This window comes from Otolemur garnettii, unplaced genomic scaffold (assembly GCF_000181295.1).
Source record: "Otolemur garnettii isolate 467f Iridium unplaced genomic scaffold, OtoGar3 scaffold00082, whole genome shotgun sequence".
In the NCBI taxonomy this organism is placed as follows: Eukaryota; Metazoa; Chordata; class Mammalia; order Primates; family Galagidae; genus Otolemur; species Otolemur garnettii.
The window spans coordinates 4,939,550-4,956,844 of record NW_003852477.1 but is presented as its reverse complement, the minus strand read 5'-3'; the positions used below and the strand labels follow the sequence as shown (position 1 = coordinate 4,956,844).

Genomic DNA, 17,295 nt, shown 5'->3' with positions numbered 1-17,295 from the left:
GCCTTAGCCACTTGAGCCACAGGCACTGAGCCGGGAATGTGTCTTAATTGAAATATATGCACATGCACTAGCATTTCTGCCATTGCTTTGTTTGGAGGAGAAGGTGATTCAAAGTATAAGTGCACAGTACAACTTGCACAGCACTATTTATGTTTACATGTGAAGAAGTACAGAGAGGACACAGGCACGCAGAGGAGGTGCTAAGGAAAAGGGGCACAGGCAGCACAGCTGTCCTTCCTGCACCGAGTGAGTACTAGCTCACTCTGGGCTAAGAGCTCCGTCCAGTTTACATTATGGCAGGATGCTTTCTTGCCTGGGGGGCGGTATTTGGGGCCACATTTATTTTTTTTCTTTTATTCTGTTAGAGAAAGTATGCCAGCAGCCTGTCCCCCACGTCTTGTTCCATCCCCCTCACCTTTGGAGGCCTCATGTCCCCTATCACCTGTGCTCCTGTATTCCTGCTGTCCCTTCTACCTGCCCCAGCCGTCGTCCACTTGCCTGCTTTCAAAGAAGCAAAACCTCCACACCCTCTTCTTTTGCATCCTGTTCTGTTGCTGCCTCTCATAGTTTTCTGCCATAATTCTCCATATTGTTGTCCTAGTTTCCTGTTTCTCTTTCTGCAATCAATTAGGGTTTACTTTCGGCTCTTCTTTTTCTTTGAAATTGTTTGGATAAACAATATCATGCCCTGAAGGGCCCGCAAACAAATTCAGTCTTCTCCAGACAGGTTTCTCCTGCTTTTCCTCTGGTTCAGTGAACAGTATTCACAGTAATCCGGACACCATGCTCCTCATCTGAGCAATGCTCATTTATATAAAAACTGTATGCCAAAGAGACGTCACTGCCAAAATTATACATCTGATCTCTCCTGGCATCTCATGACATCTGACAATACCTCTCTAAGGAAGGTGAGGGAGGCAACATCTCTTCCCATGTCACAGGGTAACACCTGAATCTCTATGTTAGTAATCATTTGGTGGCTAGTCAAGAACAAGATTCAAGACTTTGCCTTCCCATTTCAAACTCTCTGTCATACAGCACAAGCGCGCAGATGTGAGATAAAGGACACAATGTACTATTTCTCTGCAGCTCCTTGGTCTGTCAGTTAACTCAGGTTGGCAGTGCTGCTCCTTAATGTGCCTGCAGGGTCCTGCGTGATCTGGCCATTTTCCCCTCATCTCCTGCAAGTTCCTTTTACTCTCTCTGTTGGAGAGATATTGAATATTGGCTATTTCAGCTCCTCTCTCCACATACAGTATTTGGAGAGAGGGGTTGCTTTTGGATCACATTTGTTCTAGGTGACTGTTTCCTATGCAATAATCCTTCTTTCTGGGTATATTTTTGTCCTCACTGAAGTCAATGAATTTAGAATTGTATTTTCTGTAATGTCATCCTGACTGCTGTAATGAGTCTAAAATAATGTTGCCAAGCTTTGGGAAAAAGCAATTTGGCTGAAACTTAAGGAAACATTATAAAAGTCATGCTTGCTCACTCACTACAGAAAACTTGGAAAATGCAGGGACAGAGTAAATGAAATAGAAGTCCTCTGTAATATGCCCACCCAGGGTAATCCACTGGAGTCTCCTGACCCCTTCTTCCCCACCCCAGGGCTAAGCTGTGTCTCTTCTTCAGAGACTTTTGCTATTCACTGCTGGCCTTTTCCTGCAAAAACTGCCAGTTCACACCAACTGCCTCGCTGCCTAAGGCTAAATTTTCATAATGAAAATTCCAGCTAGAGCAATACGTTGTTTCATAATAAATGAGCATTCTTATATTCAGCTTGTTATTACCGTGGTTTGCCAAAAATGTAAATGAGTATCACTTTGTACTAAAGATTTTTTTATTTTGGAAAACTGTAAGTGTTGATTTTTGTATCATTTTACTCAATAAGTTTGCTGAAGTCTCCTATTATTTTCAATATTTTTTCTATAGATTTTGTTGGATTTTTTACATAGGCAGTTATTTTAGCTGTAAATAAAGGACAGTTTTCATCTATTAGACTCACAGGTATGTTCAATTTAGATAGAAATACTTATTACAGGAATCTTTATCTTGTTTCTGATTTTTTTTTATCTTCTCACCCTTGTGTACTATGTTTGGTGTTTTAGTAAATAACTTTTTCTCAGTTTCAAATGTCATTTTCTCTTTTTATTTATTTATTTTTATTAAGTCACAAACACATAGGTCATGTATACATTTATGCATTCATGGGGTACAATGTGGTGGTTTTAAATGCAATTTGGAATGCTTACATCAGACTAGTTAATATAGCCTGCACCTCATTTACTTCATTATTGTGTTAAGACATTTATACTCTATGCTTAATAGATCTGACATGGACCCTTGCAATATGTACCATAGGTATGGTCCTACCCTTTACCCTCCCTCCATCAAACCATTTTCTCTTTTCTTATTTGCTAAGAGTTTATATCATGCACGATGTTGTTTTATAAAGTTATTTTGCTTCTGTTATGATTATCATATTGTCTTAGTTATTTGATATTTTTATTTGTATGAATAAATTTCCTAAGGGGACAGACACCATGCTCACATTTAAATGATTGACTCTAGTTCATTATATTTTTTTTATATACATCACTATTTAGAGTATGCTAATATTTTATTTAGAGTTTTTGTACCATTTACTAATAATTATCCTTTCTCAGATACTGAGTATAGGGTCCTCATGTTATTTATTGTGGAAACTCTGTTTCTAACATGGAGCCTGGCATTTAGCAATTGCTCAGTATAATATTGAATAAAGAACAGTTTAAGGAAGAGAACAGCCCAGCCCCAGCTGTTTGTGTCCTGATTGTTGCCTTTACTCTATACTTACTTTCCTTGCTATTCTAATCTGTGCTAAATAAATATGCCTGGGATAGGGAACTCTGAGATACGATGTAAGGAGCAAGTGGGATGGATCACCTGGAAGCTGAAACATTGTCTCCATACATTTAATAAATTAGGTATGTAAAATTAATTATGATTTCATAGATATACTACAGCATCTTAATAACTATTTTGTTCTTAAAGTTTGTACCTAGGTTCTTAGAATTGTCTTAATCAGTTGGTTTTTGCTAACTTTCAGCTAATAGGGTAGAGTGTATCTTGATTACTGCATTTTTATTTTAATGTGGGTTTTTGTTTACTTTGTTCAGTTTTTCTTTTGTTCTTGGATTATGTCCTTGGTTTGCTGAATTCATTGACTCAAAATCAGTCAGAAGTGTAAAAGCACTGATGGAATGTTAATGTGTACGTACTATCTCCCAGAATCATCTTGTGAGATGGAAACACTGCTGTGTTTGGAAGGGGCTCCCTGTGTGCCTCTGATTTCGTTTTCTTGTCTCATTATACAGAGTATGTTGAATAAGAGAAGTGAGGAGTATATTGAGTAAGAGAATTGAGAGCAGTCATTCTTGATCATGGCTTGATCATGAGCCATTAACTCTGGGTGTTTTGTAGATAATGTTGCTAGTGTTTTCTTGAGAACTTTTGTATCAGCTTTGTTTTGTATTAGCTTTGTTTTCTTATCATGTCTTTATCTGGTTCTGGTATCAGGGTAATGCTGGCTTCAGGGAATGAATTAGGAAGAGTTCTCTCCTCTTTAATTTTTTGTAATAGTTTAAAAAGAACAGGTGTATGTAAGCCCAGGATAGAGCGCGGTAGTGCCATCATAGCTCACTGCAGCCTTGAATTCCTGGTCTCCAACAATCCTCCCACCTCAGCCTCCCAAGTAGCTGGAGCTATAGGCACGTGCCACCACACTTAGCTAATTTTTATATTTTTTAAATTTTATTTATTTTATTTGTTTTGAGTCAGAGTCTCATTTTGTTGCCCTTGGTAAAGTGCTGGGCTGTTATAGCTCGCAGCAACCTCAAACTCTTGAGCTCAAGAGAACCTCTTATCAGCCTCCCAAGTAGCTGAGACTAGGCTCCTGCCACAGTGCCCAGCCATTTTAGAGAGGGTTCTTGTTCTGGAGCAGGCTGATCTCAAACTCCTGAGCTCAGGTCATCCACCCACCTCAGCCTCCCAGAGTGCTAGGATTACAGGTGTGAGCCACTGCATCTGGCCTACACGTGGCTAATTTTTAAATTTTTTGTAGCAATGAGATCTCACTATGTTGCCCAAGCTTGTCTTAAATTCTTGGCCTCAAGTAGTCTTCCTGCATTGACCTACAGATGTCAGCCTGGCCACTGTTTCCTCCTGAGTCATTTTTCATAGTTGGATCATTCTAGGAATTTGCCCATTTCATCTACATTTTCTATTTTCTTTTTCTTTTGTGCTTATAATTGTTCAAAGAATTCCCTTACATTCCCTTTTCCCCCTTGTAAGGTCAGTAGTAATTTCATTCTTGATTTAGTGATTTGAGTGATTTGATTCTCTCTTTTTTCTCTTGCACAGTCTAGGTAATGATTTCTCTTTCTTTCTCTTTCATGTTTTCAATGATCCAACTTTGATCCTCTATTATTTTTCTACTTCTATTTGTTAGCTCTCCACAATTTATTATTTATTTCATTCTGCTTGCTTTGGGTTTACTCAGGCTTGTGAAGGTGAAAATTTAGGTTGTTTTGAGATTGTGTTTTTTAACAGAGGCATTTACAATGCTATGTCTCCATTTTCACTCATTTTAAATTATGTTCTGATTTCTTCTTTGCCCCATCAGTTTTTTTGGACTATGTTGCTCAATTTCCATATACTTGTGAATTCCTCAAACTTCTTGTTACCGATTTCCAATTTTATTTCATTATGGTCAGAGAAGATACTTTGTACGATTTTAAGCCTTTCCCATTTATTTCATCTAACATGTCACCTATTTTGGAAATGTGTTTTATACGTATGAGAAGAACATATGCTCAGCTGTTACTGCGTTGAATGTTCTATAGATGTGGGGGGTCTCTGCTGTTGCTGTTGTTGGGCCAGGCTATCAGCACTCAGCCAGGAAGTTTGAAACTTTACCTTTGCATTTATTTTCTGCTGGTAAAGAGCCTTAAGGTGAGTTAGAAGTGAGATCTTAGAGCCTTCTTGAATCTTTCCTGAGCATGTGCATGGTCCTGTGCGTGTGCCTGGTCATTCAGATGTCCAGGAAAATGTTGGTTCTTTCAAATGGAGGAATGGACCTCTCATTCCTCAGTTTTTCCTTTAAGCTCCCTGGCTAGTCCATTATTCGCCCCAGCTGCTGTCTGTAACCTCAGGCAGATATGATGTTAGAATAGGAATTTGACTGACATCCCCAGGGAGAAGCCTTTAACAGTGATTTTCAAGTGGTGTGCCACAGCACGCTAGTATACCTTGAGAGATCTGTGGACATTTTTAAAGATCATTAATTAAATTATTTGCAAAGCCTAGTAAGTCTATTCTTTTTTAAACTTTTTTTTGATCAACATAATTTAAGTGTGCCTCAGAAGCTTAACTGTAGGTTCAAGTGTGCCAGTGAGATAAAGAAGGTTGAAAAGCACTGCGTTAACACTAGGACAAACTCCAAGAGCTTGAATTAAGGTAGGTGTTTTGACTGGGTTCTTTCAGAGTACCAGCAGCCAGGTCAGATAATGACTTTCCTTTGGGAAGGAGACTTTCAAAGATCCTCAGCCCCACTCTCTCCGCCCCCTTCCTCCTGCATGGCATTGTTTTCATGGCTGCCGCAGAGCTGGGAACAGGAAATGAGACTATAGTGCCTGCGGAAATTCAGCTGTTCTTCTTAACTATTTGCTGCCTGGTTGCTGCAACTCTTTGTTTAGTTTCCAGAGAACTAGGAAAGTCGATTCAGACAAATTTTATTTTATTTTACTTTTTTTATGTTGCTATATTATGGAGGGGTGAACTTCTGGTGGTCATTACCATGTTCCTTGGCACCACCACTGTTCTTTTTTAACGCATTACCTGCCATGTGAGTTGTAGTTAACTTAATGCTGGTTTTGAGCCTGGGGCCATGTGAAACATACATATCTCTGGACCTATCTTGAGCTAGTAAAACACTATGTCCCCAGTTAAAAAGAAAATTTCTGGAGTGGCAGTCCACGTGTTAATGATGGATCAGGGAATGCCATTCTGAGTATTAATGAAGTAGGAGGACGTCATAAACAATTTCTAGCAGTGATCCTGGATGATTTCTTCATAGTTGGTGAAGAGCAAACATCTTTAGCTTTGCTGTTGCTTACTGAAGGAAAGTGATGCGGTAACTCAGAGACGCAGCGCAGTGAGATGTGCAGCTACATGATTTTTCATTCTTTATTTCAAGTACTTAATATATATAAAATTGCCTTTGAATTAAGGTAAATTCTCTGATTAAGAAGAATTGGGGAGAACTCTTTGAAAGCTTTTTAAATAGTTAAAGGTGCCTTGAATAGCATTGCTAAAGGATATATTATTGTATGCTATTGAAACTATGCATGCTTTCTTGTTGGTTATATTTGCAGGGTACCTTCGATGATTACTTGGAGTTGTTCCTGCAGTTTGGTTATGTGAGCCTGTTCTCCTGTGTTTATCCATTGGCAGCTGCCTTTGCCGTATTAAATAACTTCACTGAAGTCAATTCAGATGCCTTAAAAATGTGCAGGGTCTTCAAACGTCCATTCTCAGAACCTTCAGCCAGTATTGGTGTTTGGCAGGTAAATATTTGAGAAAAAACTGTTCCTTTAAAAAATAAAAATACAAAGTGTTGTAACAAAAAAACTCAAAAACCAAATAATAAACAAAAAAACCCTCAAGAATGATTTAGAAAATTGGATTTCTATCCTTGCTTTTCTATAAACTAGCTATATGACCTTAAATAGTCATTAACCTTCTCTGGCCTAACTTTTCTTTTTTTTTAAGTTGGGGGTTGAAGAAGGTAAAATATAGTCTCTAAGACACCTTTCACATGTAACACAGTTTTCTAGGTAAGTAGCCAGCCGAGGCTTCATCTGAACAGGTAGTAAGGAGGTGCGCCTCACCTTCTGCTTCTTCTTGGCAGCAATAAGGCTTTCTTTCTAGTCCCTGCTAGAATGGTCTGGGAAGAAGCCTAGTTGGGCATAAGGACTTTCATTACCACCTTGCACAGTAGAGGCTACGTGGGAACACATATAAGGCACTTTAACCTTGCAAAGGTGGTAGCAGTGGAGATCTGGTGGGAAGACAAATGCCCACCCAGAAATAATAAGGAACCTTTTCAGGGCCAGTGGTGCCTACATCAGGAATCTAGACTTCTACTTCTGCCTGATAGTAAGGAGATATTGTCCCTTCTTCCCTTGTTGGAATGATGTCAGAGGAATCACCTGAAACAGAGGTTTAAATAAGATTTAGAATCTTTTAATACTCAACATGTCCAGGTTTCTATAAAAAATCACTCATTAAAGTGATTTTTCATCATACAAAGAAACAGGAGGATACTGAACTGAATAAGAGAAGAAGATCAGCAGATGCCGCTACCAAGATGACCAAGATGACCCAGATGTTAGAAATATTGGACAGAGGTTTTAAAGCAGCTATGATAAAAATGCTTTGCAAGCAACTATGAACATACCTGAAACAAGTGAAAAAACAGAATGTTTCTGCAAAGCAACAGAAGATACAAACAAGTATCAAATTGATATTTTAGAAGTGACACATACAGTAACTGAAATAAAAAATTCAGTGGATGGGTACAACAGCAGAATGGAAGAGATAGGGGAAAAAATTATTAGCTAGAAAATAGAACAAAATACATTAGCCATTTATTTTCTCTATGAACAAGAGAGAAAGTAGACCATAAAAATAAACATAGCTTCAGGGAACTGTGTGAAAATAACAAAGGAGATAAGATTTATGTCATTGGCGTTATAGAAGGAGAGGAGAAAGAAGGAGAGGTCAAAAAAGTACTTCAAGAAAAAATTATGGTCAAAAACTTTTCAAGTTTGGCAAGAGACCTAAAACTATAGATTTAAGAAATGGTGCAACCCCCAAATAAAGTAAACCCAAAGAAATCCATGCCAACACACATCATAATTAAAAATCTGAAAACTAGGGTGGCTCCTGTGGCTCAGTGAGTAGGATGCTGGCCCCATATACCGAGGGTGGTATGTTTGACCCTGGCCCCGGCCAAAACTGCAACCAAAAAAAAAAAAAGTAGCTGGGCATTGTGGTGGGCGCCTATAGTCCCAGCTACTCAGGAGGCTGAGGCAAGAGAATCTCCAAGAGCTGGAGGTTGCTGTGAGCTGTGATGCCACAGTACTCTACTGAGGGCAATAAAGTGAGATTCTAACTCTTAAATAAATAAAAAAAAAATCTGAAAACTAAAGACAAAGTGTTAAGAAAACCAAAAGAGAAATGACATCTTATCTATAGGGGAAAAACAAATGGAATGGCAGCCAGTTTCTTACCTGCAACCATGGAGGCCAGGAGAAAGTGGCACAATACTTTTCAATCCTTAAAGTAAGTTGTTGTCAATATAGAATCGTATATCCAGAGATAACATTCTTCTGGAATGAAGGCAAAATTAGGACACTCTCAGATGAAGGGGAACTAAGAGAATTTATTACCAGTAAACCTATCCTAAAAGAATGGTTACAAGAAGTTTTCTAAACTAAGGAAGTAATAAAAGAAGGAATCTGAGAACACTAGGAAGAAAAAACAAGGTAACCAAAATTATGAGTAAACAGATCTCCAATTGAGTTTTCTAAGTTATGTTGGTGGTTGAAGCAAAAATTCTAACAGTGTCTAATGTTTCCAAATATTGTATTTAGACAGAATATTAAGACAAATATAAGGAAGGACTGGTAAAGGTAGGTAACTAAGAAATGATGACACAGTAGAATGAGATAAGTTTGTGTATATAAATATACATTGCATTATATTTATACAACATATATATTACATTACATAATGTAATAAAAAAAGCAGGAGTGGCTCAGTGCCTGTAGCTCAGTGGCTAGGGTGCCAGCCACATACACTGGAGCTGGCAGGTTTGAATCCCTCCAGGGCCTGCCAAACAACAATGACAACTACAACCAAAAAATAGCCAGGCGTTGTGGTGAGTGTGTGTAGTCCCAGCTACTTGGAAGGTTGAGGCAAGAGAATCACTGAAGCCTAAGTGTTTGAGGTTGGTGTGAGCTATGACACCATGGTACTCTACTGAGGGTAATGTAGTGAGACTCTGTCTCAAAAAAGAAAAGAAAAAAAAAAGAGAAGAAATGTTTTATCTCTCTCTTCCCTGCTCTCCCTCTCTCTCCTCTCTTTCCTCCCCTCGCTCTTCTTCCCTCTTTCTCTATTTTCTCCCCTCTTCTCTTCTCTTTTTCTCTCCTCCTTGGTGCTGCTCTGCAGCTTCCCTCCCCCACCAATAAAGACCTTTTGTACAAGCAAAATAAATAAATAAATAAAAGAAATGTTTTTAAAAAAAGCAGGAGTGACTATGTTAATATCAAATAAGATAGACTTCTGAGCAAAAAATTGTCAGAGAGGGACATAGTATGATAATAAAAAGGTCAAGTTACCAGGAAGACAGCTATCTTAAATGTGTATGCACCGAAGAACAGAGTTTTATGATATGTAGTATGTGAACAAAAACTTGAACAGAAATGAGAAATAAGACAAATGAGAGGCTATTTCCATACAAAGACTGCACAGGGATGATTATAGCAACTTTATTTACAATAATCCAAAAGTGGAAACAGCTTGGCATCAATAGATAAATAGATAAGAAAAATTCTGATATATTCATATAATGGACCACTACTTAACAATAAAACAGGAAAGGATTACTAATACATACAATGTGGCTTAATCTCTAAATCATTATGCCCAGTGAAAGAAGCAGACACAAAAGATTATATATATCTTATGGTTCCAGTTATATAAAATTCTGGAAAATGCAAACTAAGTCTATATCGTCTATATTGACAAAAAGATCAGTGTTTGTTTGGGGCTACTGGTAAATAGAGGGATGGATTTCCAAGGGGTGTGAGGAATCTTTTGGGGAGAAATGGAAATATTCTGGATCTTGTGTGTGATGGTGATTTCACAGGTAAATCCATCAGTCAAACCTAATGAAATGTATATGTTAAATGATTGCAGTTTAATGTATGAAAATTATAACTCAATATAGGTGCTTAAAAAAAAAAAAGAAAGTTTAATTACAAACATATTGCAAGAGCAGGAAGCCAGACATTGTGATATGTTGCTTTGGAAGTGTGATGTGGTCAACCCTGTGGAGTGCATGTTGGTGCAATCAGATTACAAATGCACGTCCCCCTTGACTCAGCCATTTCACTTTCGGGAATTTAGTTTACTTCACACTTGTTAAATAATGTACTTATCAAGTTACTAATTGTAGCATTGTTTGTGATAGCAACTAAATAAATTCTGGTACATCCATGCAATAAAAGCAGTTGTGACAATGAGTGGGGGTATTCTTTTAGTACTGACCAAGAAGCTCCTTCAAGAGACTTTATATGACAAAAGTAAGAGTCCTAGCAGTGGTTATTGTGCTAAAAAGAGGCTAAGAAAGACTGTGTATAAATACTCATTTGCTTATATTTGCATCCAGATCTTTGTCTGGAAAGGTCTATAAGAAAAGAAATTAGCAAAAGTGGTTATCTTTCAGGATGAACAGCTGGAAAGTGGGGGAGTAGGGGACAAGGAGATCATTCACTATATACATAGGACTTTTGTTTTTTACACTATGTGAATGTATCAAAAGTAAGTAAATAAAAATCTAAGGCTATTTATAGAGAAGATAAAGTCTTGAATAGGCTTATTGTGAAGAAAACGATGGAAAAGTAATCAGTTTACACAAAGAATTTCTAAATTATAAGATGGTAGAAAATTTCCATGGGAGGACATAATGTGTATTAAGTTTGTATTAAGTTTCAATCATCTTTTGTTTTGCTTCTTTTAAATAGTGATTGTGTTCCTTAGAATTAGTGGTTAAGTTATCAAGTATTGATCATCAAGTACTTTATATTAAAAAAAAGGTAATAGTCACATTTCTACATCTGTCCTCAGTAGTGCGCACCAAAGTCTCGTGGGATCTTGGATCAGAGTCTGTTTATTTAGTAGGGCTTATTAGAGCCTAGCATCTGTATTTTTCTAAAGCAATTTAGAGAAAAATTTGGTAAGCAGTGTGATTGGTAATTGTGTACTTATGTGATTACCAATCACAAGTGTGATTGGCTAATTGCTGTTAGGCAGGGTCACTGTTTATAACTGGTGCCTTGGTTATAAAGCTGGTTATAGCTGTACGTGGTGTGTGATCTGTCAAAGTAGAAGGATAGTTTCACATCATAAATTCTTTTGCAACCTCACCTGGTTTTGAACGTGAAACATTTTCTCTGTCAGCCCCACTTTAGATTTCCCTTAGAATATGAGCAGAGCAACTTTTACAGTATTCCAAATTCAGGTCCTTGGCTGCCTCCAATTAGGAAGACAGAACATACTGCTTTGGGATAGTCAAGCCAACAGTATCCAAAATACCTTCTTCTAAAAGTATGGCTTTTTTGGGCTAGGAAAATCATAGCATGACTGAGGGAAAAAAGTTTAAAATGTACTTGGGGATATTTTGAACTAGGCTAAGACTTTTTCTTTGCTTTTTAGATAGTATGAAAAAGGCTGAGGAACTCTGAAAGTATTCATTGCAATTTTAAATTTCATGTTCTTGTTTCTTTTAGTTGGCTTTTGAAACAATGAGTGTCATATCCGTGGTCACTAACTGTGTTCTGATTGGAATGTCACCTCAAGTGAATGCAGTCTTCCCAGAGTCAAAAGTGGACCTCATTTTGATTGTGGTAGCCGTGGAGGTAAGTGAAAATTTAAACCTACTTTAAGTAGCATCCACGTCAGATACTTCTGCTATCCTAAAGCAGTATTGTCCTCAGCTGTCCATGGCTGACAGTTTACACTAGTGAGAAATAAGTAATAGAAGACACGAAGATTTAGGCTGTGCCATCTTGCCCAGATATGAAAAACAGCCAGACTCTGAGCTAGCCTTTTCCAGACTCTGAGCTGGCCTTTTCAGTGTTAAGTAGATAAATCCAGTTTCAAATAGAATTCTAGAAATTTAATATGTATGTGTAGTCTATTATAGGGAAATAACACTTCTACTTTCTTAAGCAAATCAATCGTGAGAAATGCTTTTTGATAATGATTTAAATCAGGTGTGGAATTCATTGTGCAACACACTCCTCCACAATGGAATTTGTAGGAAAACAGGTAATTTCACATACAGAGTACAAGTAAGTAGCCTATCTGTGTTCTTTTTAGGTTTTCCTTTTACCATGTTTTGGAATATGGATTCTTGTAACATCTTAGAAATGAATCACTAATGAAATGTAAAGGGAAGAATTTGTAGGGTCCTTTGTTTGTTGTTGCCTGTGGTGGTTGTCAGGAATATGGTGACCACCTTTCACGTTTAGATATTTCAAAACCAGAACAATTGTGGAACTTTATTATATACTTTAAATGGACAATTTAGCAGGATCTTAGGGTGGTGGTTCATATACCTAAGGACTCAGGGCTGAGCAGGAGAAATGAAAGCATGAACTTGCACATTTCCAGTGTTGGCTAAAGAAATCCATTCTGCTTTGCTTATTTTGCTCTTTTATCGTATTTGATAGGAATCTGTGTTCATGATAGATGCTATATGTAGAATATGCATTTTGGAGAATGATTTTAGATAGCAATGAGTAGGAGGAAAAAGAGAATGGCTCTGGCAGATAAAAGTAGGTCTGTTTTGAATTTTGTAAGTTGAATAGGATTTTGGAGCGCTATTTGCAAGGCTGATTTTATTACATGTGAAAATGAGAGAACAAGATAGAGGTGCCTTAGACAGGAAGAGGCAAGCTGTCTAGGCCAAAGTGTGCCTGCTGGATTTAGGATACGGTCCTTAACTTTAAAAATCTAGAAACTTATCTTAGTATATTCTGAGTTAATTAGGCTTTCGAGACTGACTTAAGTGTAAAAACGAAGACTCACAAGCAGAATGTCAGGTACTTAATTTACCCTAAGAAGATTCTTTTTGCTGGGTGCAGTGGCTCATGCCTGTAAATCTTAGCACGTAGGAGGCCAACGCGGGAAGATCACTTGAGGCCAGGAGTTTAACACCAGCCTGAGCAAGAGTGAGACCCTATCTCTACTAAAAATAGAAAAATTAGCAGGGTGTGGTGGCTCATGGCTGTAGTCCCAGCTGCTCGAGAGGCTGAGGCAAGAGGCTCACTTGAGCCCAGGCATTTGAGGTTGCACTGAGCTATGCTGATGCCATTGCATTCTAGTTGGGCTGTCTCAAAAATAAAAAATAAAAGAGATCCTCTTCCCATACCATAACAGACAGTGTTAAAGATTGGTTATTAGAAGTTTTCTTGGTAAATTTAGAACAAGAGCAAGGGGAGTGTAATAGCTCTAACAGACAGAAAACCTGTAAACCATCCCTACCCTGCAAAGAGCGGATCTCTGACACCAACTGGATCTTCTTGTCCATCACCAGCTTCTGAGCAATGCTGGATGAGTTCAGTACAGCCCACTTGATTTCGCCTTCACTTTCTCTAGACTTCTGGCTGGCTCAGTCTTACTTCCTGTATATTACATCGATTAGCCTATACTTTCTTTTTTATTTAGTGATATCTTAATCAGAGAGCTAGGGTCTGATTGTTCTTTCTTAATTTGGAGATTTGCCAGCCTCTAGTACTTTTGTGCCGATGTGCTGTGTCATGGGCTGGTTTTGTTGTCCTAATCCCCGTGGCTTCACGGAGTCTGCAAGTTCTGGAGGCACTGATTGTTGCCCTGTAGGTTATTACCATTACACCTCCTCTTACTCTTTTTTCTCCCTTCTCATGGTTAATACAGTTAAGACAACTATTTTACTATCATGACCTAAACTGGTTTCTTAGAGTACAAAAGTTTTTATGAAAACATCTTTCTGGAGGCAGGAGGATCTCTTGAGCTCAGGAGTTTGAGGCTGCAGTGAGCTATGATAATGCCACTATACTCTAGCCTGGACAGCAGAGTGAGACCCTGTCTCAAAAACAACAGCAACGGACATCTTTCTGAGGAAAAACTTTGGGTTATCTATAGAAAATTTACATTCTTAGGATAATTAGAGTTTATGGGAAGTTGGAAAGATGATAGAGTGGTTCCACGCACCCCTCACCCAGTTTGCCTAATGGTTACATCTTAAGTAACTATAGTACAATGTCAAAGCCAAGAAGTTGATGTTGGTACAGTATGCATATACTTCTTTGTTATTTTATTCCATGTATAGATTCACACAGCTACCACTACAATCAAGATAAATGTCTGTCACCACAAAGATCTCCCTCTTGCTATCTCTTTATAGTCATGCCTGTCTCCTCTCCCCACCATTCCTAACTCCTGGCACCCACAGATCTGTTCTCCTTTTCTTTAATCTCATCATTTCAAGGATGTTATACACATAGTATGTAACCTTTGGGGGGGTTTTTTTTTTTTTTCAGTTTTTGGCTGGGGCTGAGTTTAAACCTGTCACCTCTGGCATATGGGGCTGGCGCCCTACTCCTTTGAGCCACAGGCACTACCTGGGGGGGTACTTTTTTATATGGATTGAATTATATCTCCCTAAAATACATCCTGAAGTCCAAGCCACCAGGATTTGAGAATATGGAGATGGGGTTGTTATAGATGTAATTAGTTCAGGTGAGGTCAGACTGCAGTAGGGTAAGCCATTAGTCCAGTACGACTGGTGTCCTTCTAAGAAAAGAGACACATATAGAGAACACCACATGATGGGGGATGCAGAGTCCAAAGGGCTGCAGCTGCAAGCCCTGGAGCGCTGAGGATTGCTGGCAGACCTCCAGAAGCTGGGCTGTACCGGAGACGGCTCCCCGTGGGTTTCAGCGAGATCATGGCCCTACCAACACCTTGATTTTATACTTTAAGCCTCCAGACTATGAGAAAATATATTTCTGTTGTTTTAAGCCTTCTAGTTTATGTTCTGGCAGGCCCTAAGAAGCTAATACAATTTCATTTTTGTTTGAAGAACTTATTAGCCAATCTTTAGATAAGTCTGCTAACAACATGTTCCCTTAATTTTCCTTCATCAGAGAACTTTTTTTTTCTGCTTTCATTCTTGAAGGATAGTTTTTGTGGATATAGAATTCATGGATAACAGTTTGTTTCTTTCAACATTTGAGAAATATTTTGGCGTTTCTTTCTAGGCTCTGTGGTTTTAGATGAGAAATCTGCTGGGATTTAATATAGGTGCTGTGTCCATTTTTCTATGGGTGTTTTCAAGATTTTTTTCATATCTTTAGTTTTTGAAAGTTTAATCATGATCATCAGTCATGCTGTGGATTTATTTGGATTTATTCTCTCGGGGGCTTGCTCAGCTTCTTAAATATGTGGGTGTGTGTCTTTCACCAAATTTGGCATCTTTTCAGCTATTATTTTTTGAAATACTCTTTTAATCCCATTCTCCTTCTTGTCCTGGGATTCTGATGTCAATGTTGGGTCTTTCATGTTTTCCCACAGGTCCCTCAGGCTCTTCTCAACTTTTTTCCAGTCTGTTTTTATCCCTTTTGTTCAGACTGAGTGAATTCTATTGGTTTTATCTTCATGTTGACTGATTCTATTCTATGTCACGTTCATGCTACTGTTGAGCTCATTTCCTGAGTATTTTTAAAATTGTTATTGCACTTTGAAGTGCTATAATTTTCATTTGGTTCTTTTTTATAACTTCTATTTCTTTCCTGAGATTTTCCATTTTTCCATTTGTTTCAAGAGGATTTGTCATTGATTATTTAAGTCAGCTTTTATGATGGCTTGTTTTAGTCAGCTCATGCTGCCATGAAAAAATACCAGAGATTAAATGGCTTAAATGATACACTTATTTCTCATGGTTCCAGAAGCTGGAAAGTCCAAGATCAAGGTGCTGGCAGATTTGGTTCCTGGTGAGGGACCTAGTCCTGGCTTGCAGATGGCTGCCTTCTTACTGTGTGGTCACATGGTCAGAGGAGAAGTTCTTGTGTCTTTTAAGGATACTCATCCATATCATGGGAGCTCCAGTCTCATGACCTCATCTCCTTGTAAACCTAATTACTTTTAAAGGTTCCATCTCCTGTACCATCACTTTGGGAGTAAGGGCTTTAGCATATGAACTCATTTTGGGGGAACATGAACTTGTAATATAGCTATTTTAGAAATCCTTGTCAGGTTCAACCTCTGGTTTATTTCAATGCTGGTGTCTCTTGTTCGTATTTTTTCAGTCAAGTTGAGATTTTCTTGGTTCTTGTTATGAGTGATTTTTGATTGACACTTGGATATATTGAGTATTATTTTATGAGACTGTGGCTCTGGATAAGATTTAAATCTTTTATTTTTGCAAGCTTTCTCTGATACAACTTCAGCAGGGGTAGGGGGGAGTCATCTTGGTGGTAGAAGTCTAAGTTTCCCACTTGGGTTCTGTTGACACCCAAGGTGGAGGATCCTTGTTGCTGCTAGACAGGGCTGAGAGTTCAGCTCCTCACTATCAGGCCCCTGATGTCTGCTTGCTGGGAAGGGCATGCTGCCTCCGCACTGCTTCCCACATGGCCTCATTGACACCACAGTAGGGATGTCCTATTACTACTACAAGGTGGTGAAAGTCCAGCTCTCCACTGGACTTGCTGTGACACCACCCCAGTGGGGAATGGAAGTTCTACAAATCGTCTTTACTGAAGGGAAAGGGGCTATGACTGTTTCCATTTCATGGTAAGGGAAGACAGGGCGCCCCGCTCAGGTCAGGCCCCTTGTCATAGCCTGACAAGGGTTGTAAGTCTAGGCTGTCCTCTAGGTAGTTGGTGGCATGAATGGGAGGTAGAACCACAGTGTTCTCTGTGGCATTTGGCTGGGGTAGAATGGTTATTCTCTAATATTACCCATCTTGCTAGATGTCCCCTTCCTGGTCCTTTGGTAAGAGAGAGAAGCCTTTATCTGGAGCTTTTCTATGCCCATTGGCGTTTCTGAGTTGCCAGTTTCCTTGGCACTCAATCTGGGATATATGAAACAAAAATAAATCCTGGGAACTCACTCCCATGTTGTTCTTTGGATTCTGGGGTCCTTACACAATCTGTCTTCTTTTCTTTACCTTTCAGTCTTATGTTTATTTTACATATGATGTCCATGGTTTTTAGTTGTACTTAATAGGAGCAGTAGTTAAAAGTACTTCTACATCTTTCTAGAAATGGACCTCTTTGCTTTCTTGTTTATTAACTTTTTTGCTCCCAGCTTGGGACCTCTGCACACACAAAGTCCTCTTTCTTTTTTGTCTGGCTAACACAGTGTTATTCCTTAGGTCTCAGCTTAGGTATCACTGAACTCCCAGTTCTTTTGATCACTCCATCT

At 38.6% G+C, this 17,295-nt stretch overlaps 1 protein-coding gene across 1 annotated transcript in view; it reads left to right on the top strand.

Moving 5' to 3' along the window:
* Positions 1–17,295, top strand: part of ANO10 (anoctamin 10) — a 199,701-nt gene that overhangs the window by 30,865 nt on the left and 151,541 nt on the right. Inside the window, exons 9-10 of the mRNA XM_012808038.2 lie at positions 6,414–6,605; positions 11,616–11,744. Of these exons, the coding sequence (XP_012663492.1) occupies positions 6,414–6,605; positions 11,616–11,744 (321 nt within the window). The remainder of the gene's footprint in view (positions 1–6,413; positions 6,606–11,615; positions 11,745–17,295) is intronic.